This window comes from Hemitrygon akajei, unplaced genomic scaffold (genome assembly GCF_048418815.1).
Source record: "Hemitrygon akajei unplaced genomic scaffold, sHemAka1.3 Scf000187, whole genome shotgun sequence".
NCBI lineage: Eukaryota > Metazoa > Chordata > Chondrichthyes > Myliobatiformes > Dasyatidae > Hemitrygon > Hemitrygon akajei.
Window position 1 is genome coordinate 210,668 of NW_027332073.1, and position 26,870 is coordinate 237,537.

Here is a 26,870-nt window from a genome sequence, read left to right on the forward strand (position 1 = left end):
GCCGCCAGGCAGTGTTTTTTTCGTTCTTTGAGGAAGTGGGTCAGCGGCGGGTCCGGGTCCGGGTCCGCGTTCGGGATCGGGATCGGGAGGGGGTCCTCGCCCCCTTGGACGGGGTGCCGGAGACGGATTATTCTCTGTGGGGCAACACCAACGATTTCCCTTCGGTGAGTATTGAAGCCGGTCCCGAGCGGGGAGGTCTGACGTTGAGTGGTGAGTTAACTTTCCCGAACTCAAACAAGAGAAAATCTGCAGATGCTGGAAATGCGAGCAACGCGCACAAAATGCTGGAGGAACTCAGCAGGCCGGGCAGCATCTAGGGGAGGAATACAGTCGACATTACCGGCCGAAACTCTTCGGCAGGACTGGAGAATAAAAGGTGGGGGTGGGGAGGGAGAGAGAAACACAAGGTGATCGGTGAAACCTGAAGGGGGAGGGGATGAAGTTTCCCGAACTGGCGGCCTCGCCTCGCTTCCTTCACAGAATCTGCCGGGGTCGGTCCGGGTTGTGAGACCTTCACACCGAACCGTCTGAGATGAGCCGCCGCTCAGCCCCTGTTGTTCTGGTCTTATTAGCAGGATGACGTAAAACATGTTTCTATCTTGTTACTGACGGAGAATCGTATAATTTGTGTTCCGTGTGTTATCTGAATGTACTTGCCTGTGATGCTGCTACAAGTCAGTGTTTCTCTGTCCCTGTACCTTCCCGTACTTGTGCACTTGGCAATAAATTCAACAGGACCTGAGAAATCTCAGTGAGATTTGATTAGTGATGATCATCTTGGCAGCTCGGTAGGTCGAATGTATGAGACAGTACACTGTTAAATGCAAAACCCTGAACAGTGTTGATGATCAGAGGGATCTTAGACTCCAGGTTCATCGCTCCCTGAAAGAGACTGCACAGATTGATCGGGTGGTTAAGAAGGCAAATGGCATGGTTGTCTTTATCAGTTGAAGCATTGAGTTCAAAAGTCGGGAAGTTGTGTTGCAGCTTTATAAAACTCGTTAGACCACATCTGGAGTGTTTCATACAGTTCTGGTCGCTCCCATTCTCGGAAGGATGTCGGGGCTTTGGAGTGGACGCAGAAAAGGTTTACCAGGATATTGCCTGGATTAGAGGGCATGAGCTTTAACGGGAGGTTGGACAAAATTGTGTTGTTTTCTCTGGAGCCGTGCCAGCTGGGATGAGACTGGATAGACGTTTATAAGATTAACAGAGGATCAGAAGCCATGTCTCAGAAAGGCAGCGTCCATTAGCAAGGACCTCCAGCACCCAGGGCATGTGGTTTTCTCAATGTTACCAGCAGGTAAGGAGGTACAGAAGTCTGAAGGCTCACACTCAGTGATTCAGGAACAGTCTCTTCCCCTCTGCCATCCGATTGCTAAATGGGTATTGAACCCTTGAACACTACCTCACATTTAAAATATATAGTATTTCTGTTTGTTGCACGATTTTTAATTTATTCATAGAAACATAGAAAACCTATAGCACAATACAAGCCCTTCGGCCCACAAAGTTGTGCCAACATGTCCCTACCTTAGGAATTACTATGGTTACCCATACCCTCTATTTTTCTAAGCTAGTATTTCTTTATTTTTCTCCAGGTACCTATTGTGCTGTCTTGTCATAACCATTTCAGACCTGGGAAAAAGACTATCCACACGATCAATGCCTCTCATCATCTTATACACCTTTATCAGGCCACCTCTCATCCTCTGTTGCTCCAAGTAGAAAAGGCCGAGTTCACTCAAACTTTTCTAATAAGGCATGCTCCCCAATCCAGGCAACATCTGTGTAAATATCCTCTGCATCATTTCTATGGTTTCCACATGCTTCGTGTAGTGAGGCAACCAGAATTGAGCATAGTGGGGTGTGATCAGCGTCAGATATAGCTGCAATATTACCTCTCGACTCCTAAATTCAATCCCACGATTGATGAAGGTCAATGCATCATATGCCTTCTTAACCACAGAGTCAACCTGCGTAGCAGCTTTGAGTGTCCTATGGACTGGGACCCCAGGATCCCTCTGATCCTCCACACTGCCAAGAGTCTTACCATCAATGTTATATTCTACCAGCATGTATGACCTAACAAAATGAACCACTTCACACTTATCCTGGTTGAATGCCATCTGCCACTTTTCAGCCCATTTTTGCAACCTATCAATGTCCCACTGTAACCTCTGACACTATCCACAACTCCCCCAACCTTTGTGTCATCAGCAAACTTGCTAACCCATCCCTCCACTTCCTCATCCAGGTCATTTATCAAAATCACAAAGAGTAAGGGTCCCAGATATACTGTAAATGATTTAGTTGTTTATTTTTATTATTTTATTTTGGTTTTTTTTTTCCCTTCTATAATATGTATTGCATTGAACTGTTGCTGCACAGTTTTCAAATTTCATGACACACACCGGTGATAATAAACCTGATTCTGATTCTGAGTGGACAGACAATCTATTTTTCCTGGGGGTTGAAATGTCTAATATATTTATGGTGAGAGGAGATGTAAGCAGCATGTTTGTTTCTTTACACAGAGTGGTGGGTAGCTGGAAAACTCTGCCTGGGGTGGGAGACCCGACTGGTCACGTGATCCCGTTTGCCCCTCCCATTTAACAGCAGTTGGGCAGCACCTGTGCATCTGTTTCTGAGGCCCTGCCCTCCGGATGATGTGACACTCACTTCGCGCATGTTCACTGTCTCCGGCCGGGCGGTGTTTTCTTTTCCGCTCAGTGCTGAAGTGCATCATCTGTGGGATCGAGGGAAGGGTCCTCACCTCCTGGGTGGGGGAGCCAGGGGTCGGGATCACTGTCTGTAGGCTGAAGATATTGCTTTCCCATCGGTGAGTATTGTGACCAATCCCAAGCGGGGAGATCCGATGTTGGCCGTGAGCCCCGAACTGAGGACCAATTACTCATTTATTTTCCGATTATCTGGGCTGGTCAAAAATGTGTCGACTTCAGTTAATCTGCATTTAACGATCCAAACCTGGAACCCAGGCTGTCAATTTCCGCAAAGTTGAAATGGCAGACCCACCAACAGATCACGTGAGGCTGTTTACTGCAGATCTGCCCTACCCTTCACTTTGTGATGCAAGATGACGTGGTGTGTGCTCAGAGTCCCCGGATGGGTCAGGATGCTTCCTCTATGTTGTGTGGGGGATCTGACGTTGGTCACTGAGTCCCGTTAACTTCCCCCAACTCGCCTCATTTCCTGAGGCTGCTCACATTTGTCCTTGAGCTTTCTGGCTGTTGTGTCTTCTCCCGGACTGGGGTGGGTGAGAATGGAGAACGTCCCAGGTTTTGGGGATCTTTGATTTCACTGCCTGCTTTACCGAGGGACTGGGAAGTCTAGGGGGGGGGAGAGTGGTTTCTGTGATGTGCACGTGGCCGAGTGGTTAAGCAATCTGAAGGTCATGAGCCTGAGCCTCAGGCCAGGCAGTGCTTTGTATCCTTGAGCATGGCACTTAACCACACATTGCTCCTGCACGTTTATAGCCCAGATGGATCAAATCACCTAATCCTGTTCCTGTGTCTTATGTATTACCATGACAGAATGATGGCTCCTTCTTATCCTATATTGTTTTGTGATGTGTGAGGGACAATAAAAGATTGTTCACTGAAATTATTATATTTGGCTTCAACGTTTAAATTTCAGTGAGTTTTATTCTTAGTAACATTAAGCAGAAATGTTTGGTTCTCCTTTTCATTGTTAATGTGCTTCATTATCTCTCTGGTTAATGTTAGACCTGTGGTGAGAGGTTTATTGGAAGAAAAACCCCAACTGGAAGCAAACCACGGCTGAAGATGTGGGAATAGCAACAAGTGAACCAGCCCGAGGACTGAGAGCATCAACTGGAGAGAACAACTCTGAATCAGCTGACTTGGAGTTCCCAGTGAGTCAGTGAGGAGGAAGTTTGGTGAGTCTCATTTACTCAAACACTGGTCCTTTATACATTACATACCTGTACAATAGAAGGTGGGAAATAGTTGGAGTGAGACTGAATGTGCCCAGAGGAACCAGTTATGCCTCTGTCAGACACAGTTGCAATCACACCAGGTCTGGTAATGTGCTTCCAGCAGCCCAGCCCTTTAAAATCACTCGCATTTTGTGGAAGTCAGATCTGGATAAAGTGGTGGAAATCGGGCAGAATCTCAAGTTGCTGGAGATCTGCACTAAAAACTGAAAATGAAGTCATTGTGACAAAATGTTTTTAACCTGAATTGTAAAGATTGTTCCTCTCCCCACAGCTGTTCCTTACATGCTGAGCAGTTTGGTAATTCCAATTTCTTTTTATTACATTCACTCTGGATAGGTTTATGTTTCCTGAAATGTACCGGTTTTAATATGGACATGGAAATGGCTCACTCTGTGATAGAAGAACAGTAAAGTAACCACAACTTTCCCCTGCAAATTACCCTGGTACCAATTAGTTTGTTATTCCTAGAAATGTGTTCAGTACAGTTGTTGCGAACAAGGATTACAAGAATAATCTCAGGGATGTTCGGCGTTATGTTTGAGGAGCATTTGATGGTTCTGGACCTGTGCTCAATGGAGTTCAGAGGGGTGGTGGGGGATGTTTGGTTAAGTAAACCTACCAACTGCTGAAAAGCCTGGATACAGTGGACATGGAGAGGATGTTTCAATTAGACTGTGATCTGACAGCACAGTCTCGGAATAAAGAAGCTTCCCTTCAAAACTGAGAGGAGAAGAATTTTTTGGCCAGAAGATGTCTGATCTGTGGAATTGGTTGCCACAGAGGCTGGTTGAAGCTGCCATTTGGGTATATTTATGACAGAGATTAACATATTCCTGATTGCTGAGTAGCTCAGGGTTACAGGAGGAAGGCAGGAATATGGTGTTGGAATGAAAATCAGCTGTGGTTAAATGGTGGGGCAGTCCAGATGGATCGAATCATCTAATTCTGTTCCTGACGGAATGATGGCTCCTCCTTATCCCGTATCATTTTTGATGTGTGAATGACAATAAAAAAATGTTTACTGAGATCATTATATCAGCCTTCAACGTTTTGTTCTTAGTAACATTAAACAGAAATGTTTGGTTCTCCTTTTTATTGTTATTGTGCTTCATTATCTCTCTGGTTAAAGTTAGACCTGCGGTGAGAGGTTTATTGGAAGAAAAACTCCAACTAGAAGCAAACCACGGCTGAAGACGAGGGAACAGCAACAAGTGAACCAGCCTCAGGACTGAGAGCATTAACTGGAGAGAACAGCTCTGCCTCAAGAGACTCGGAGATTCCATTTATTCAGTCAGGAGAAAGTTTGGTGAGTCTCATTTACTCAAACACTGATCCTTTAGACATTACATACCTGTATAAGGGAAGGTGGGATATAGTTGGAGTGAGACTGAATGTGCCCAGAAGAACCATTTATGCCTGTGTCAGACCCAGTTGCAATCACTCCAGGTCTGGTAATGAGCTTCCAGCTTCCAGCGCTTTAAAACCACTCCTATTCTGTGGAAGTCGAATCTGGAGAAAGTCGCTCAGAGACTGTATAAGTACAAACGCTTTGTTCCAAGCACCTGAGTCTTACTCAGTTAGTCACTCAGACAGGCACAGTCGATGACTGTCCCCACCCAATCCACTAACTGACTAACAATTCCCCTTACACCACAGATATATCCATCCAGATACTCCCCACGCAACACAGGGTGGAGCCAAAGATATTTACTACATGACAGACCCTATAGACAAATTACAGAACAGTCATAATGGCTTCCAGACACAGAACAGACTGAAGCTGTCCTATCTCTTCGCATGAGTGCACATGGAGATAAGCATCCTGAAACCCTAGCTAGCTACCCTCAAGAAGAAATATGGCTCAGCATGGTTTAGCACATCTGTTGATCATCAGCAGTTTCTTTCAGAAAAACAGGTTGCTATTGTTTAACGAAGTGTTAACCCTTTTACATACTTTATCATTCCCTCCTTTAGATCATTACATGATCAACAAAGCAGTAACTTTTTACAGAGAAAGCAACCGAGTACAGCTTTGACTTCTCAGTGGGTAAAGACAGTGCACAACAGTAATTATAACAAAGATATGTACAACTATTAGGCCATAATGCAGTATCATGCCCCACATATTACCAGATAGGCCTTCGAAGATCACTGTTTCGATCCTTCGGTGAACCCATGTAAATCCTGCCCTACTTTCTTGATGTTGTCAATCTCCTTTGCAGTGTGCTCGGAGAGGGATGTAACGTTAGCAGATTCATCAGGGATATAGGTTCAACATTCTGTGTCAATAATCGCACAGGTTCCCCCTTTCTCAGCTGGGATAAAATCTAAAGCCATACGATTCTGTAGGACTGCTTGCCAGATTGCAATAATTTCAGTGGATATTTCTGTTACTTTGGCCTGTGTTACTGTCAGGGCCCCTGCAGTATTGTGACCAGCTCCTCAAGTGCTGTATCCAAATTGATAATCTCTCATGAATTCCTGGCTACTCCATAGCAGAGAAAAGTAATCATCCAAAATCAATCAGTCTCAGTTGTTCCTCTCTGCTGCTGGGCACCTGCAAGTATGGCCAGGATGCATGTTTCCCAGTATTGGAAGTTCCGTTTGATGGGGGCCTGAGACACCATTCCTCAAAACACTGACAGCCACAGTCATCTATGACTGGACAGCAGGTCCTCATCTCACTTCCCCAGGTGTTATTTGAGGAAGCCCAGGCTGAGAGTTCCTCACTCTGGTTGAGCAGGATTACAGACATTGGAACCATAGTTTTACCATGCTGTGGAATTTCAGCACAAACCCAGCAGGCCCCTAGTTCTGCCTGTTTGGCATAGGTATGACAGAAAGACAGAAATGTGTTAACATGGGGGCCCCCGGATGCTGGGGTGAGCCCTCTCAAAGACATAAACAAGAACACCACTAACAACCAATACATTTTCCATTAGTCTGAGAGAGACCTTCTACTCAGTTCCTTCAGTAACATGTTTAGCGCCTAATGATATATCTACCGAGATTGCCCCTTCAGTTTCACACCCATGTGAGTGGTCGGCACACCTAATATGGTCCTCCCCACCGAGGTCCAAGATTCCCTCAATCCCAGTTGTTTGTCAGGAAAAAAAATATCCCAGGTTCCATGGTGGGATAATCACCCCTCTCTGCAGAGTAGTTCTCTTCCTTGTAAGCCTGTCGTACCTGTGAATGTATGCTTGGAAAATTTTGGTTAGTTGGCATATATATGTCCCCATGTCTCCCCCTCGGGTATGAATATCCAATTTTGCTGGTAGACTTTCTGGGAGCAATAGTACACAAGGTCTTAGTCCCCAGGGTGTCTTCATGGGCCATCCATAAATGATTTCCGCTGATGACAAACCTGCTTTCCCCTGTGGGGTAACCCTCATATGGAACTGGGTGACGGTAGGACTTTCAACCGAGTCCAGTCTCCACTGTTAGTTTGGCCAATTTACTCTTCAGAGTGCCATTGGCTCTCTCCACTGTGCCAGCGGCCCATGGGTGGTGTACACAGTGGAATTGTTGCTTGAGAGCTAGTTCGTTACGTATGCCTTTGTTTACTTTCATCACGAAGTGTGGGTCATTGTCAGAGCTCAGCATCTCAGCCAGGCCGTACCTGGGAAGTATTTCCCATAATAATACCTTCACAACAGTCATGATAGATAGATAGATAGATAGATAGATAGATAGATAGATACTTTATTCATCCCCATGGGGAAATTCAACTTTTTTTTCCAATGTCCCATACACTTGTTGTAGCAAAACTAATTACATACAATACTTAACTCAGTAAAAAAAATATGATATGCATCTAAATCACCGTCTCAAAAAGCATTAATAGCTTTTAAAAAGTTCTTAAGTCCTGGTGGTAGAATTGTAAAGCCTAATGGCATTGGGGAGTATTGACCTCTTCATCCTGTCTGAGGAGCATTGCATCGATAGTAACCTTTCACTGAAACTGCTTCTCTGTCTCTGGATGGTGCTATGTAGAGGATGTTCAGAGTTATCCATAATTGACCGTAGCCTACTCAGCGCCCTTCGCTCAGCTACCGATGTTAAACTCTCCAGTACTTTGCCCACGACAGAGCCCGCCTTCCTTACCAGCTTATTAAGACGTGAGGCGTCCCTCTTCTTAATGCATCCTCCCCAACACGCCACCACAAAGAAGAGGGCGCTCTCCACAACTGACCTATAGAACATCTTCAGCATCTCACTACAGACATTGAATGACGCCAACCTTCTTAGGAAGTACATTCGACTCTGTGCCTTCCTGCACAAGGCATCTGTGTTGGCAGTCCAGTCAAGCTTCTGGTCTAACTGTACTCCCAGATACTTGTAGGTCTTAACCTGCTCCACACGTTCTCCATTAATGATCACTGGCTCCATATGGGGCCTAGATCTCCTAAAGTCCACCACCATCTCCTTGGTCTTGGTGATATTGAGACGCAGGTAGTTTGAGTTGCACCATATCACAAAGTCCTGTATCAGTTTCCTATACTCCTCCTCCTGTCCATTCCTGACACACCCCACTATGGCCGTGTCATCAGCGAACTTCTGCACATGGCAGGACTCTGAGTTATATTGGAAGTCTGATGTCATAACAGTATTATTGGTAGTTGGAACAGCCTCAACCCATCTACTAAACACATCTATAATAACTAAGCAGTATCTATAGCAATGTACTCTAGGCAATTCAATAAAATCAACTTGTAGACACAAAAAGGTCCACCTGGCAAGGGACTTGTACCCGGTGTGCAGGGTACAGGTTACCAACCATTCCCTCCTTTCCCAGGTGTGTACAATTATGTATATAATCGACCAATATTGGCAAAAACTGTGTAGGAACACAAACCTGTCCCACTGGGGTGATCCAAAAACCTATGTTGGGCTCTTTCTGGCACCCCATCTGGGACCACAGTTTTCACTCCTCCTCAGAGGCGTCCCCCTGAGAAGAACAAAACTCGAGGTAGCTGTAGAGCGGTGAGTAAGTTGTTTACAATGGTGGCATTACTAATGGGATGGCCAGAGGAAGTCAGGAATCCCCATGTTCCCAGAGATCCCCGTAGTCATGTACAATTCCAAATGCATAACGGGAGTCTGTGTAAATGTTCCCACTTTAGTTTTTTGCTGGGATACAGGCATGAGTCAGAGCAAACAGCTCAGCCTTCTGGGCGGAGACAGCTGCTTCAAAAGAGGCCTGCTCAATTACTTCACTGTCCGTCACTATCGCATCGTTTTCCTGCCGGATCCACAAAAGAGCTTCCATCCTCAGAAAACGTTGCCTCGGGATTGAGGGGATATTGCTAAATGGATGGGAGAGTCTGTCCTTCTATCACAGTGATCCAGACGGGGGCAGTTGGTGCGACAGACTTCTTGGCCTAAAATTGCACAGAGGTGGGGTACAGCATCTTGGGATCGGTCAATATTAAAAGGTTGTCTTACCAGATATCCCGTCTTCACCTCAGACTCCTTCCCGTATTGGACTAGACCCGCGGCCATGTCTTGCCCGTCTCCCTCGGTGCTGGAGGCTTGTTTCGTTAGGGTGTAGTCCAGGAACCCTGGGCTCTTTGGCTTGAACCCAGTGCAAACCCTAATGGTGGTATGGAGAACTACCAGTTCTGTCTGTCGCCAAAGGAAATCCGGTAATTCGGCCAGTAATGCAATACCGTCTCTTCCTTTAACCTCTCTAATCACCGTGACTGGGAACTTCTGTCCGTCGAGGGGTGCATAATATTGGCTTTCCTCAGTGGCACACCCCGTAGGGTCCAGGCACAGAGTCACATGAGGGTCGGCTGCTGGCAGAAGGAGTGGAGTCTAAATTAAGTGCCCTCCACTTGGGGATCGGAAACTGGGGAAGCTGTCGGTTGTTCACCTGTCAAGGGTGACAGCATTGTCTGTGCAAAGAATCTCGATTTCCAACAAACAGAGCATGTCTCTCCCTGCTAGATTACACCCCCGTCTGGTGGTGACTGTAAATGAAACCTCACACTGGCTCCCCTGGAATTCCACCTGCAGTGGCTGGGTACGTGAATATGTACGTTCCGTGACTTCGAACCCTGACAGAGTGATTGTAGCGTCTGATAGCTGGAATCCCTTTTCCGATACTATTTCCTGATCAAGAGTTGTTGTGGTTGCCCTCATATCAATCGTAAACGGAACTGGAATTCCAGCAACTTTCAATATCACATTGGGCTCTTCCTGAGGGTTGGCACTCATGGTTGGAAGCATCTTCTTGTCAATTTCTAAATGGGTTGTTGTCCCCACCTGCCCCTTGGTAGGTTTTTGCTCCCATTTCTGTTCCTCAGATATAGCCCGCTCGTGTCCTTCTTCCCGCTGAGCATATTCACCTTTAATATTAGTTCCCTTCGGGGTTGATCGAGATTCAAAAGTTGGGTCCTAATGATATGTCAAAGCTCATCACATTAGATTTCGGTCATTGTCAGGCCAATCCATATTATTTGTTTTAATCATGTTGGCTAACTTAGTTGGTAAGCATTGGAGCAGTAGGGCATTGAACTGGGGGGACAGATTCCCATCATTAAAGTCTTGGTCTCCTGCGAAGGTGCCGTAGCAGGCCACAAATCGCTCTCAATAGTCTGGTCCCGATTCCCCAGGCTTAGGTTTGAATTCAGGTACTTTAGTGATGTTTACAGGTTGCTGGAGAGCCCTTTCCAAGGGTTGAATGATCTGGTCTGTCTGTTCATTCTCATTATGGTTTCCCGCCTGTAACTCCTGATAGGTTTGGTATCTCAATTCTGTCTTCCATTTCTGCCCTTAACAGCTGAGAGAATCAGGCAGCAGAGACCGAATAAATCTTGCGGAGTCACATTAAACATTTGTGTAGTACTGTGGACACACTGAGCAAACTGTGCTGGTTTTTCTTTTCTATCTGGTGCCCGATTCATGATCATTATCATTTCTTGAGGATTCCAGGGAGCATACACAGGAATCACTGAGGGCTGTCCCTCCTGCTAGTCCTAGGGGGAGCATTTGCTGCTGCTGTTCAGGAGGATTTAAACTAATGTGGCAGGGGGATAGGAACAAGTGCAGAGAGACAGAGGGGTGCAAAATGAGGGTAGAAGCAAAAAGTAGTAAGGTGAAAAGTAAAAATGGCAGGCAGGCAAATCCAGGGCAAAAATCAAAAAGGGCCACTTTTCAACATAATTGTATAAGGGCTAAGAGTGTTGTAAAAACAAGGCTTTGTGTGTCAATGCAAGGAGCATTTGTAATAAGGTGGATGAATTGAATGTGCAGATAGTTATTAATGAATATGATATAGTTGGAATCACAGAGACATGGCTCCAGGGTGACCAAGGATAGGAGCTCAACATCCAGGGATATTCAATATTCAGGAGAGATAGACGGGAAAGAAAAGGAGGTGGGGTAGCGTTGCTGGTTAGAGAAGAGATTAACGCAATAGAAAGGAAGGACATTAGCCTGGAGGATGTGCAATCGATATGGGTAGAGCTGCGTAACACTAAGGGGCATAAAACGCTGGTGGGATTTGTGTCCAGGCCACCTAACAGTAGTAGTGAAGTTGGGGATGGCATTAAACAGGAAATTAGAAATGCGTGCAAAAAAAAGAACAGCAGTTATAAATGGGTGACTTCAATCTACATATAGATTGGGTGAAACAAATTGGTAAGGGTGCTGAGGAAGAGGATTTCTTAGAATGGGTGCGGGATGGTTTTCTGAACCAACATGTCGAGGAACCAACTAGAGAGCAGGCCATTCTAGACTGGGTTTGAGCAATGAGGAAGGGTTAATTAGCAATCTTGTCGTGCGAGGCCCCTTGGGTAAGAGTGACCATAATATGGTGGAATTCTTCATTAAGATGGAGAGTGACATACCGTAGATTTCGCACTACAGAGCGCACCTGATTAAAAGCCGCTGGCTCTAATTTTAGAAATAAAATCAATTTTGTACTTGTACAAGCCGCACCGGATTTTAGGCCGCACCGGATTTTCGGCCGCAGGTGTCCCACGTTGTAATATGAGATATTTACACAGAAAGATATTACACGTGAGGATTTTTTAACTTTTAATTAAATCCATATGGTAACATAAACAAATACATATTGCAAATGCTTTTTTTCGAACCGTGCCTGTAACGCGGCTACTTTTAAATATACGTTGCGTATACTTTTTTACTGAACAACATTCCAATATCTCCTATTGACTGGTAAAAAATATATATACTGCAGCCTACCAGGAAAAGTTATTGATCGCCTTTAACTTAAAAGCAGCGTTTTGGCTCCGCCGCTCGCCCCCCGCCTTCCCGTTTATCACAAACTGGTATATTTCCCACAAGACGCGGCGAAACCGGGTGTGACGTCATAGCAAACCGGGATGTAGTACAGAAAACAAATATAGTTAAAACACTTCTAACTTAGAAATTACTAACAAATGAATTACTAAGCGAAAATATTATAAACTAAATAACTGCCATAAAGGCAGCACAATGCTTTTCTTCGAGTGTTTTCCATGTTGATGAGGGTGAGTACAAATGACTGATTTACAATAATTTAATTGTGAAAGTGTGCTTGATTTATCGTACAATTTCATTGGACCTCTGTGAACTACTCATCAATTTTATTGGTCTACTGTTACGAGGCAAAATGTTTTTGGCGGCATGAAAAAAAATCATGCATTAGCCGCACCGTAGTAAAGACCGCAGTGTTCAAAGCTGTTCAAAATGTGGGAAAAAAGTAGCGGCTTATAATCTGACATCTACGGTAGTTAATTCAGAAACAAAGGTTCTGAACTTAAAGAAGGGTAACTTTGAAGGTATGAGAAGTGAATTAGCTAAGATAGACTGGCAAATGATGCTTAAAGGGTTGACGGTGGATATGCAATGGCAAGCATTTAAAGGTTGCATGGATGAACTACAAGAAGTGTTCATCCCAGTTTGGCAAAAGAATAAACCAGGGAAGGTAGTGCACCCGTTGCTGACAAGGGAAATTAGGGATAGTAAATTAGCCAGAAAAAGTGGCATAACTGAGAACTGGGAGAAATTCAGAGTCCAGCAGAGGAGGTCAAAGGGCCTAATTAGGAAAGGGAAAAAAGATTATAAAAGAAAGCTGGCAGAGAACATAAAAACTGACTGTAAATCTTTTATAGATATGTGAAAAGAAAAAGATTGGTTAAGACAAATGTAGGTCGCTTACAGTAGGAAACAGGTGAATTTATCATGGGGGACAAGGATATGGCAGACCAAGTGAATAACTACTTTGGTTCTGTCTTCACTAAGGAGGACATAAATAATCTTCTGGAAATAGTAGGGGACTGAGATGGAGGAACTGAGGGAAATACATGTTAGTAGGGAAGTGGTGTTAGGTAAATTGAAGGGATTAAAGGCAGATAAATCCCCAGGGCAAGATGGTCTTCATCCCAGAGTGCTTAAGGAAGTAGTTCAAGAAATAGTGGATGCATTACTGATAATTTTTCAAAACTCCTTAGATTCTGGATTAGTTCCTGAGGATTGGAAGGTGGCTAATGTGACCCCACTTTTTAAAAAAGGAGGGAGAGAGAAACTGGGGAATTATAGATGGGTTAGCCTGACATCGGCTGTGGGGAAAGTGCTAGAGTCAGTTATCAAAGATGTGATAATAGCACATTTGGAAAGAGGTGAAATCATCCGACAAAGTCAGATGAAAGGAAAGGAAAATGTGAAAAGAAAATCATGTCTGATGATTCTTATAGAATTTTTTGAAGATGTAACTAGTAGAGTGGATGGGGAGAACCAGTGGATGTGGTATATTTGGATTTTCAAAAGGCTTTTGACAAGGTCCCACACAGGAGATTAGTGTGCAAACTTAAGCACACGGTATTGGGGGTATGGTATTGATGTGGATAGAGAATTGGTTGGCAAACAGGAAGCAAAGAGTGGGAATAAACGGGACCTTTTCAGATTGGCAGGCAGTCAGCAGTGGGGTACTGCAAGGCTCAGTGCTGGGACCCTAGTTGTTTACAATATATATTAATGATTTAGACGAGGCAATTAAATGCAGGATCTCCTAGACTGCGGATGACACAAAGCTGGGCGGCAGTGTTAGCTGTGAGGAGGATGCTAAGAGGATGCAGGGTGACTTGACTAGGTTAGGTGAGTGGGCAAATTCAAGGCAGATGCAATTTAATGTGGATAAATGTGACATTATTCACTTTGGCCTACTCCTGCATCTATTTTTTATGTTTCTATGTGTGGAATATTAAAATCTCCCACAATCACAAACTTGTGCTTACTACAAGTATCTGCTATCTCCTTACAAATTTGCTGCTCCAATTCTCGCTCCCGATTAGGTGGTCTATGATACCACCCTATAAGTGTCACTACACCTTTCCCATTCCTCAATTCCACCAAAAAAGGCTCCCTAGACGAGCCCTGTAATCTATCCTGTCAATGTCTATGCTGTAATATTTTCTCAGACAAGCAATGCAACTCCTGCCCCTCCAATTCTATCACACCTGAAGCAACGAAATCCAGGAATATTTAGTTGCCAATCACACCCCTCCTGCTACCATGTTTCTCTAATAAATACAACATCATATTTCCAGTTATCAATCCATGCTCTAAGCTCATCTACCTTTCTTACAATGCTCCTAGCATTAAAATAGATGCATTTAAGAAACTCTCCACCTCTTCCTCTCTGTTTATCCCTAACTGTGCAAACAACTTTATTATCTTTTTTTTTCCTTCTCCCCCACACCTTCAGTCTGAGCGCTCCTACATCAGGGAGGAAGTTCAAATGATCTCCGTGTTAAATGTTTAACCATCACGGTGACTGAAGGCAGCTGCAGGTTCATGAGGGACTGTTACTGTCAGATTCTGCAGTTCTTGCGGCTGCTCATCGCACCCAGGACTGAACCCTGGTCACTGAGCATTGGAGGAGTCCGTTCTGCTGATGTTAGCCTTAAACTAGACTGCAGTTTAATATTGTGTATCTGTGAAAGATAAATCAGTTCTGTGTCAAATCCCATGTCTCAGGTACTTACAGTCTCTACCACACTCAATGTACAAAAGAAACGCCACTCGGCCCATCTTGTTCCTGCCCATGTTTCTGTTCCATATCAGTTCATGAAAATCTATCCCTGCCGTTCCCCTCTCACTCTCCCTGAGATGACAGGTTGTAACTAGTCTCCTCTCCATGGGATAGGAGATTTCCCATAAATTTCATAGAAACATAGAAATCTACAACACGTTGCAGATACTTTGGCCGACATTGCTGTGCCGACCATGTAACTTACTCTAGAAACTGCTTAGAATTACCCTACCGCATAGCCACCCATTTTCCTAAGCTCCATGTACCTATCTAAGAATCTCTTAAAAGACCCTATTGTATCCGCTTCTACCACAGTCGCTGGCTGTGCATTCCACACAAACACCACTTTGTTTAAAAAACTTAGCTCTGACATCTCCTCTGTACCTACTTCCAAGCAGTTTAGACCTATTCCCCCTCGTGTTAGACATTTCAGCCCTGGGGAAAAGCCTGTGGCTATCCACACAACCAATGCCTCTCATCATCTTATACATCTGCATGAATTTCTCTAGGGTGAATAAGACGATAAGCTCACTGAGGTTTTGACGTTCTCTCTCTCTCGATCTCTCTCAGTAAAAGAACCTGCGGTCTCGCAACACAATGCACCTCTAAAGTCTGACAGCAGACTAGCGAGTGAATCTTCAATGGTGCAGAGTCAGAAACTAAAGTGTTGCCAGCCTGAGTCAGGGCTTTGGGGCTCCAGACAGAGATGAGGTCCAGAGTTTAACAGGAGGAGGAGGAGGAATCAGACCAGAAGGATGTGGCTACAAAAGAAAGATTAGAAGCATTTGGAAACTGGTTGATCAAAAAAAAAGGTGGTTAATTTCTGCAAAATACTGATGGAAATCAACAGTCAGGCAACAATTGTGGAGTGGAATAAATAGACAACGTTTAGGCTGAGCCCCTTCAGCATGCCTAGCCTGTGTACTCCACTGCTTAGTTGCTGCCTGAACTGCAGAGTTCCTCCAGCATTTTGTGTGTGTGCGTCTCTGTATTTCCAGCAACTGCAGAATCTCCTGTGTTTTATAACTGGATTTTACTTTGGCATTAGATACACGTTGATATTGAATATATTGCTTATAGGAGCCGCTTTCCGCGTTAAAACAGCTGCAGATTTTTCTATACATATGAAAAAAAATGAGGTATGAACATTGAACCGGTGCTTGCAGAAATCTTTAAGGGCACCGTGATTACCCATAAGGCCCTGTGTTAAAAACTTCGCCGGTGCTGAAGCACCGATGAAATGCGCAGGCGTCAGGCTGAGGACATCCCCGAGTATCACGCAGAAGGATACACAGAAGGCCTTGAAAATGTCGGGTATAGATAACAGCGATTTTCTGTGTTTTTATCTTAAACACCAACTTCGGGATAATTCCTGTGAATTTCGGACACTGTGACCCGCAATCCTGGACAGTCCTGCTCTCTCCCCTCTCTCTCAGTCCCACGATCTGTACACAGGCCCTGGGGAGCTTCCGGCTGATCAGGGAATGGGAACCGATGGATCTCTCAGACAGAGCTGAGCTCCAGCTATCTAAATGCAAGGATTAGGAACTGGGAGAAAGGGATCAAAATGTTTTACATCAGCAATTGAGAAAATTGCTTTTGTTTTACCTCCAATAACAAACAAGAGAAAATCTGCAGATGCTGGAATTCCAAGCAACACACACAAAATGCCGGAGGAACTCATCATTAGTACCCTTTTCCATAGATGCTGCCCGACCTGCTAGGTTCCTCCAGCAGTTTGTGTGTGTTGCTTGTTCTACCTCCTCTTGCTCTGGACTTTTCTACCGGTGAGAACATGTTTTGTCCCATTCTCTCTGGGTACATTATGATATCAAACACCTTTGGCTTGGGCAACAAGTGGTTTCACATCACAAATATGCCAGACTCCAGTGAGACAGACTATTGCCCTTTCCTTTATATTCATTGGCATTACCATCACTGAGTTCACCATGGTCAGTCATTTGGGGGAGGGTTCAGGGGAAATATTTATGTAGAGTCCAGAAATTGGTGATACCTGTGTGCATGTGGTGGTGCTAAAGTTGCTGGAGAATTTGCAGGTGGGAAGAAGTGAAGTGATATTTGGAAATCTGACTTTTTAAAGCATAATTTAGCAAGCGAAACACATATGGACAATGTGCAAAAGCTTTGGTGAGAAAATCCTCCATTTCCTGTTACAGGCCTGCTACATAGGTTGTGTGAGAGTGCAGATGAACTGGATTGAACCCAGAGGAGATCAAAGTTCCTATCGACAGTGATTTGCCAGCTGTGAGAATGAATACATCTCTATATAAAATTCACTGTGCACATCTTGACACTGGGTAAAAAATGCACAGTACAGATTCATGTGCACACTGGTTATTACAAATTAGAGGGAATATTGCAGGGAAGGAGGGGAGACCTCCAGTGTCCCTGATGCCCTCACCTACAAGATGTGCATTCAGCTGCAGCTTGTAACCCTGCACTTTAAGGTGTTGGATCCTGAAATGGGTGAATTCCAGATGATCCAGCAGTAGGAGAGGGTGAAAGACATGACATGAAGAGAGGTGAGTTACACCCAAGGTGTAGGACACAGGAAACTGGGTGAGAGTCAGGAAGGAGAATGAGGTTAAATAGCCATCGCAGAGTACTCCAGTGGCCATGCCCGCACAACAACCAGTGGAACACTTTAGAAACTGTTGGGGAGAGGAAAGTCAAAGGGCTGATAAGTGGATTTGTTAGTTAGGGGAACAGAACAAGAAGCAACTAATATCTTAGTGGTAAGGCTTACTAGAGGTAGTGGGGGTTGGGGCTGATATGGTTAAAGTAAGTTGTAGGGGGAACGGGAGCCAGAAAGACAGAACAGATAGTGGAGATGGTGAATTGAATTGACTTTATTATGCACACCCTTCATATGGATGAGGAGTAGAAATATTTACGTTACATTACTGTCTAAATGTGCAATGTGTAATTGAAATTGATTTATAATAATTAGTTTGTAAATAGGACAGTCTAGAAAACATAGAAATCAATCAATCAGTCTGATGGCCTGGTGGAAGATGATGTCCTGGAGACTGTTGGTCCTTTTGCTGTGGTACCGTTTCCTGGATGGTAGCAGCAGGAACAGTTTGTGGTTGTGGTGAATTTGGTCCCCGATATCCTTTGGGCCCTTTTTACACAAATCCATACCCCTACCATCCAGGCTCCCATCCAAACTTCTTTTAAATGGTGAAACTGAGCTCATATTCACCACTTGTGCTGACATCTCATTCCACACTCTCACAACCATTTCAGTAAAGAGCTTTTCCAAATGTTCCCATTAAATTTTCACCTTCCCCACCTCCCCATGACCTCTGATTGTCATCCCACCCAACCTCAGTGGAAAAAGCTGCTTGCATTTATTTACCCAATCTTCTCCCTCATAATTTTGTATATTTCCAACAAATCCTCAAAGCAGTGTGTAATTTCTTTGTTTATGTTTAGAGCCTTTTTTAGGTGTATAAGATGATGAGGGGCATTGATCGTGTGGATAACCAGAGGATTTTTCCCAGGGCTGAAATGTCTAACATGAGGGAGCAGAGTTTTAAGGTGCTTGGAAATAGATACCGAGGGGATGTCAGGGGTAAGTTTTTTACACAGAGAGTGGTGGGTGTGTGGAATACATTGCTGTCTATTTGCGTGAGAGTGTTTCAGTTACTGTGGGGCCAGGACCCATGCAGCTCAGTGGGAACAGGGAATAATACCAATGGAGTGAGCCAAACTGAGCCAGGTCACAGATTGGAGATGGCAGAAATGCTCCTTTCTTATAGAGACAGGAAAAACATCAGAGCGTTTAATGCTCATTCCAGATACCAGCACAGTGCCCAATTACAAGATGATTTCTCTCTCCAACTTGTGTTGAACCTCACATTAACAGTGTGATGTCAGTTCACAGCTTCACAACTCAGTGATCTCATCTGAAATGTTGTCCTACACCCACTGATGCATTTTGTTAATCTTTTTACAGGTTACGAATGACAAGAAATTTCTCTATGGGAATCTAAAACACACCACGCCAGTTTTGTTTTCTCTGTCCAGATATTTAATAAGTGGAGCAAGGGATTCACTCGATCATCCTTCCTGCTCAGACTGTGGGGAGGGATTCATTCGATCATCTGACTGACTGGCACGCCTGTCATTTTAAACAGGTAATTCCCATTCATCTGCTCAGACGGTGTGTATGGATTCAGTCGGATATTTCAACTAAAGGGACGTCAGCAAGTTCACACTGGGACAAGGCCATTCACCTGTTCTCTGTGTGAGAAGGGATTCAGTCGTCTTCCCACCTGTGGACAAACCAGTCAGTTCACACTGGGCAGAGGCCATTCGCCTACTCAGACTGTGGGAAGTGATTCACTCAGTCATCCACCCTAATGGTTCACCAACGAGTTCACACAGGGGAATGGTTGTTCACCTGCTCAGACTGTGGGAAGGGATTCATTCGCACATCTGAACTGAAGCTACACCAGCGAGTTCACACTGGAGAGAGGCCGTTCATCTGCTCATACTGTGGGGAGGGATTCACTTGGTCATCTCAGCTACTGAGACACCAGTCTGTTCACACTGGGGAGTGGCCGTTCACCTGCTCAGACTGTGGGAAGGGATTCACTTCGTCATCTCAACTGAAGGTACATCAGAGAGTTCACACTGGGGAGAGGCCGTTCACCTGCTCAGACTGTGGGAAGGGATTCACTCGGTCATCTGAACTGAAGGCACACCAACGAGTTCACACTGGAGAGAGGCCATTCATCTGCTCAGAATGTGGAAAGGGATTCACTCGGTCATCCAACCTACAAGCGCACAGGTCAGTTCATACTAGGGAGAGGCCATTTACCTGCTCAGACTGTGGGAAGGGGTTCACCTGCTCATCTCAGCTACTGAGACACCGGTCAGTTCACACTGGGGAGAAGCCGTTCACCTGCTCAGACTGTGGGAAGGGATTCACTTGCTCATCTAAACTTAAGGTACATCAGAAAGTTCACACTGGAGAGAGGCCATTGGGAATTGGGAACGATGGCAACTGCTGAGTACATCTTGTTGGAGTTGGAGCTAATAGATGTTGAACAAGAGTTACTTTTATTGAAATTACTGCAGCGCAGAAAAGAGAGAAGTTTTTCCATTTCTTTGTGCAGTCCGCGATGACCAAACCGATGTTTGTGGAAATTTATTTCCACCAATTTGATGCCATTTTCAAGTCTTTATTGTGTGCCGACGAAGGATCATGCAAATGTACATATTTTCTGACTTCCTCACTTACCCTCTCCTCGCTTTGTTCCACTTTCCAACTTCGAAGCAGCAGGAAATGCACAGGAGGAAATTGGCTGCTACCAAGTGGACCAATCACAGTTCTTGCGGTCTGTGTTACCATCACGCATAGTTACAGTTTTGGGAATGTGCGCGTTAGGCTACATTAGGCAAAAGACTCTCTTGGAGGCGCTACATGGAGTCGCTTTCCGGCTTTGCTCTGTTCATTTTAAATTTACATACCACCCCTTTAATATCTTTATCAAAGTGTTTATAACACTTTTATATATTTGAATTTGAATTTTAATTGACTTTAATGGCTTATAGAGGAAGAAAGGCATTAGCTGAAGGCAAGGAAACTGGCAATGGAAATGGGAAGAAATAAGATGTCTTTGATCAGCCCAAAAAGTCTCAACTTACTTTAATCTTCTGGATGAAAAACTTGATAAAAGATTTACTACCTTGGAAGTATGGTTAAAGGAGAGCGAAGGTGGATTGGCAACACTTGAAAAGAAGAACGAAAAACAGTAGCGACAAATTTCAGTGCTTATTGAAGCTGGCAAACAGAGTGATCACAAACTGAATTCTTTGGAAAATAAATGAACTTCAACCACTCATACATTGGAGCAGAATAAAGTCAAGATTATTGATTTGGAGAGTCGAAGCCACAGACTGAATTTGCAAATAATAGACTCAGTGAGGACGTTGAAAGTCGGGAACTTACTCAGTTTTTTTCTCAATTCTCAATGGAGGTCTTTGGCTCGGAGGTTTTACCTTCTCTTCCTGCACTCGACTGTGCACATCGGGCGCTGGAACCAAAACGATCAAAAGGGTTAAAACCGCGTCATGTAATTCTTCGATGTCACAATCTGAATACTAAGGAGCAATTCATTCAAATTGCTCGTCAGAAAGGAGTTACTGAGCATGAGAATCTTAGGTTTTGTTTGGTTGAAGATGATTGTCCTGTGGTTATGCAAGAATGTTTTAAAATGGTGATTTCAGAATTATGTCAGAGGACTCTTCATCTGTCTTTGTTATATCCCACTCACCTAAGGGTTGCTCTGCCTGCTGAATGGTTTAAATCCGTGGATGAAGCAAAACAATTTTTCGAAGATCTAAGTTTGAGCGCATATGTCTAATCTTTTGAAGATCAACGTTTGAGCTTGGATGTCAATTAAATTTACCATTCCTTTATGTCTGTGTGTATCTGGTTTATTAGTTAATAACCAGCTTATAGATTTGGACACTTTAGAACTTTGCCCTTGGGTTGATTACAGTCGTACTGTGTTTTGACGTTCGGATGTTTACTATGTTTCCATGTTAAAGTTCCTTTCTTCTACCTTCATTTCTTTTCTTATTTTCTTTTTAATTGTTTGCTTTTGAAAATTATGAAGACTCTGATTTGCTGATTATTTCCTTTTTCTTGAAATATTATTAAGATTGTATTTTGTGTAATTTTTAAACACCTCGTCTTTTAAAATGGTCTGCAATAGGCTGTTTTCTCTGAAATGTGTTTGCCATTCCTCATAATGTTTTGATTATGGGTGGTTTGTTTATTCTTTTTTGTAATTTGGATATTTTCCCTCCTGGGAGATGGGGGTAGAGAGGTCCTTAGATTGTTCTCTGGCTGTCTATTGGCCAGGTTTTTGGTCTTTGTGGGTGGGGGATAGGGCTATTTTTAGTCTAGTATTTTTCTTTTGGGCTGAATTGAAGCTACAAAAATGTCTGTATTGTCATAACTTCCGGTTCCTCTTTAAACTTTCCCTATTCCTGATTCGTGAGTTTCCTATGCAATATGGTTAACCCTTTACATACTACTTTGTTTATTTAAGGAAAATGGATATCATTAATTATGTTGGCATTAATTTTGTTTCATGGAATATGAATGGTTTGAATCATACAATTAAATGGAAGAAGATTTTTAGAGGTTTTCACAGACTGAATGCTCAGATTATCTTTGCGCAGGAGGCTCATATGAAGAAGGAGGATAATCAGCACTTCTTTAGGTTTTGGAAGGGCCAACAGTTTCACTCATTGACTAAGGTGAAAGGTGTTTCTTTTTTCTAGACTCCTGGAACTCATTTGTTCACTACGATACAATTTCAGACCCGTATGGTAAATCTCTATTAGTCTCTGGTTAACTTTATAACGACAAATTAGTTTTGGTTAATATTTATGCACTAAATACTGACTATCCTGAATTCTTTAAGCACTTTTTTGTACTTTTTCTCAATTTAAATGAATATATGGTAATAATGGGTGGAGATTTTAATTGTTGTCTGAATCCTATGATGAATGGTGGTTCAACTCTATTTTACTTCAGGGCATAAGTTTTGTTAATTTCATTAAAGAACAGATTGCCTTTTTCTTTTCAACTAACTCAATGGAAGAAATTTTCAGTGGGATATTATACGATACCTTTAAAACATATATCCAAGGGCAAATTATCTCATACTCTGCTGAATTGAAAAAACAAATTCTTAATGAAATATGTACATTGGTTAATAATATTAAAGAAATTGACAGAAAATATTCTTTTGCTCCCATTTTAAGTCTTTATAAAGAGAGAATTGAACTTCAGATGCAACATCATTTGTTATTAACATCCCCGACTGAAAATCAGTTACTTAAAACTAAGAGTCAATTTTATAAATATGGCAATAAATCGGGAAAATTATTGGGTAACCAATTAAAAGTGATTTGGCAAAACTTCAGATTAATAGGGTTTGCAAACGGGAAGGTATTTTGACGGTTGACCATGGTGAATTTAACAAATCTTTTCAAGAATTGTATACCAATCAGAATTCCCTGATGATTCTACCATAATCCATGAATTTTAAAAGAAATTAAATATTCTGAAATTATCAGTTAATGAACGTTTAGTATTAGTCACACCGATTACTGAAGAGGAAGTCAGCAATTTATTCAATGAATTCTGGTAAAGCTCCTGGTTAGGTAAAAATTTTAAAGATTATTTATAGGTAAATTACCACAATCCTTTTATGAAGCATCTATTTCTTTAATTCCTAAAAATGATAAAGATCTCACTGAATGTGCATCATACAGACCTCTTTCTTTGTTGAATGCGGAATCTAAAATCCTTTCTAAAATATTAGCAATTAGATTGAAGAAGGTATTGCCACAAATTGTCTCTGAGGATCAGATAGGATTTATTAAAAATCATTATTCACATTTTAATGTTTGGAGGTTAATGAACATTGTATGCACTACTTTATCTAAGTCTCCAAAATGTGTTATCTTGCTCGTCACCGAGAAGGCATTTTATACACTTGAATGGGAATTTTTTTTTACTATACTTGATAAATCTAATTTTAGCCCAAAATTTATATTTTCGATCCAATTGATATATCATATACCTTTGGCGTCTGTTTCACTAATAATCAGAGATTCCCTTTCTTTAGGCTTTTCCAAGGTACTACACAAGGCTATCCTTTGTGCCCCTTACTATCAGATATTGGCCTGGAGCCCTTGGCATTGCTATTCGTGATTCACCCAACATATCTGGTGTTACTCATGGGGAATGGGACGCATGAAGTATCGCTATATGCAGAAGACCTGTCACTATACATTTCTAATATAACTCGGAGACCTGCCATGTGCAGACGTTCGCTGATGACACGGCCATAGTAGGGTGTGTCAGGAATGGACAGGAGGAAGAGTATAGGAAACTGATACAGGACTTTGTGATATGGTGCAACTCAAACTACCTGCGTCTCAATATCACCAAGACCAAGGAGATGGTGGTGGACTTTAGGAGACCTAGGCCACATATGGAGCCAGTGATCATTAATGGAGAATGTGTGGAGCAGGTTAAGACCTACAAGTATCTGGGAGTGCAGTTAGACGAGAAGCTAGACTGGACTGCCAACACAGATGCCTTGTGCAGGAAGGCACAGAGTCGACTGTACTTCCTTAGAAGGTTGGCGTCTTTCAATGTTTGTAGTGAGATGCTGAAGATGTTCTATAGGTCAGTTGTGGAGAGCGCCCTCTTCTTTGTGGTGGCGTGTTGGGGAGGCAGCATTATGAAGAGGGACGCCTCACGTCTCAATAAGCTGGTAAGGAAGGCGGGCTCTGTCGTGGGCACAGAACTGGAGAGTATAACATCGGTAGCAGAGCGAAGGGCGCTGAGTAGGCTACGGTCAATCATGGAAAACCCTGAACATTCTCTGCATAGCACTATCCAGAGACAGAGAAGCAGTTTCAGCGACAGGTTGCTATCGATGCAATGCTCCTCAGACAGGATGAAGAGATCACTACTCCCCAATGCCATTCGGCTTTACAATTCAACCGCCAGGAGTAAGATATGTTAAAGTGCCGGGGTTAGGACTGAGCTTAAGTTACCATTCAATGTATTTAAATAGTTAAGTATTGTATGTAATTAGCTTTGCTACAATAAGTGTATGGGACATTGGAAAAAATGTTGAATTTCCCCATGGGGATGAATAAAGTATCTATCTATCTATCTATTTCAGAGAAATCCATTCCTGCAGTAATAACACGACTTGCTCAGTTTAGTAGTTTTTCTGCCTATAAACTGAATCTTAATAAAAGTGTGCTTTATCCATTAAATATGCAAGTCTCAATGTATAGACAGTCATCATTTAGATTGGTTGCTGATTATTTTATTTTTTTGGGTGTTAAAATTACTAAGAAGCTCAACGATTTATTTAAAGTTAATGTTGACCCTTAATTGATCATGTTAAACAATTGTTTACTAAATGGTCCCCATTGTCCTTATCCTTGATTGGTTACATTAATGCTATTAAGATGATTATTTTACCTAAATTTCTGTATCTATTTTATGCAATATCAATTTTTACCCTAAATCTTTCTTTTTGATATTATTGATTCTAAACTTTCTTCATATATAAGGCAGAATAGAAATTCCTGCTTAAGGAAGAAATATTTACAGAAGTCAAAAAAGGAAGTCGGATCCCAGATTTTATTATTGGGCAATTAATATTCGATATTTAACGTTTTGGACACAAGAGTTGGATGAAACTCCGTGTTCAGGATGGATTGATCTCGAGCGTGAGTCTGTACAGGAGTTTTCATTGGCTTTTATTTTAGGGGCTTTTCTCCCCTTTGCACTTACTAAATTGAATAAACAAATGGTAAATCCAATAATTAAACGTACAATAGGAATATGGTTTCAATTTTGTAAATTTTCTGGACTGAATAAATATATACTGTCAAGTTCTATTATATCTTTTTTTTTCTTTCAACCATTTAAATTGATCAAGCTTTTCTTTCATGGAAAACGGGGAAAATTATGCTTTCGTGATTTATTTATGGATGATTGTTTTATGTCTTTTGAACAGTTTTCTAATAAATATAATTTGCCTGGATCACACTTTTTCAGATATTTACAGATTGGAAACTTTTTGAATGTTATTTTACCTTCTGTTCCGATATCACATCAAATTGAAGTTACGGAAAAAAAAGTTCAAATCCATATCAGAAGAGTTTATTATCATTTATTTATGATTTAATTATGAAAATACGCTTAGATACTTCTGATAAAATTAAGAATGGGTGGGAAAGAGAACTTCGGATACCTTTACCTATACAGAAATGGGAGAAAATTCTTCAACTAGAAAATTCCTTCCTCAGTGTGTGTCAGACATGCCTTCATACAATTTAAGATGGTTCATAGGGCTCATATGTCCAAGGGTAAGTTAGCTCATTTTTCCTGCCATATAAATCCTGTCAGTGATAGATGTAATTCTGAGGTAGCTTCATTGAAACGTATGTTCTGGTCTTGTCCTCTTCTAAAAATAATATTGGAAAGATATATTTGATATTATCTCAGTAGTTCTGCGTATTGATTTACAACCACATCCTATTATTGCAATATTTGGACGACCTGTGATAGACTCTAGTCAGCTATCCTCATCAGCTTGTCTTCTAATTGCATTTGTTACATTAATAGCCAGAAGACCCATTTTACTTGAAAGATTCCAACCCCCCTACTACATTGTAAAGGTTTTCCGAAGCCTTAGCATGTCTAAACTTGGAAAAAAAATACGAGTGGTACTGTGGATCCTTCGGTTAAATTTGAAGAGACTCGGAGACCATTTAGTCAATATTTTCATATGATGTAAGTTGACCCTTTCCGAATCTTGTGGAATAAGGTTTTGTTCATGTATAGAGGAGCGGAGTTAACGACAAATAATAATTTCAGCCATTGTGATATGACAGCCCAATCTTTGTCTATTTGTTTTTATTTAGTTTAGTGTTTTTTTTTCTGGTTTAGGGTGTTTTCCCCTTATAGAATATCTTTTTCATGTTTACTTGCTATGAGATTGGGAGGTTAAACTATATTTGTCATTTGGAATTGGTGTTTTTACATGTTAACCGTTATTAATGTAATCACGATCTCTTTATATCATTACTATTATTGCTATGCTTATTAAATTTAAAACTTAATAAAAAGATTGCAAAAGAAAAGGAAACTGGCTGCTACCAAGTGGACCAATCACAGTTCTTGCCGTCTGCGTCTCTGCGACGCGTAGTTACATTTTTAGGAATGTGCGCGTTAGGCTACGGCATACGGTACAGCCTAGG

General features: G+C 42.4%; 1 protein-coding gene across 2 annotated transcripts; it reads left to right on the plus strand.

The window, feature by feature from the left end:
* On the plus strand, positions 1-25,651 carry LOC140724321 (uncharacterized). Of its 2 annotated transcripts, none has more exons than XM_073038769.1 (4): positions 1-164; positions 3,747-3,919; positions 5,109-5,285; positions 19,006-25,651. In XM_073038769.1, exon 4 carries the CDS (start codon positions 19,412-19,414, stop codon positions 20,063-20,065), a length of 654 nt encoding a protein of 217 aa, XP_072894870.1. In that variant the 5' UTR covers positions 1-164; positions 3,747-3,919; positions 5,109-5,285; positions 19,006-19,411; the 3' UTR covers positions 20,066-25,651. The 2 variants fall into 2 exon arrangements, with proteins under 2 accessions (XP_072894870.1, XP_072894871.1); XM_073038770.1 differs by having other exon boundaries at positions 5,113-5,285.
* Positions 25,652-26,870: the final 1,219 nt, after the last annotated feature.

Bases quoted from the DNA above. Each gene is read 5' to 3' on its own strand.
- LOC140724321 (XM_073038769.1), top strand. From the start codon at position 19,412: ATGGTTCACCAACGAGTTCACACAGGGGAATGGTTGTTCACCTGCTCA.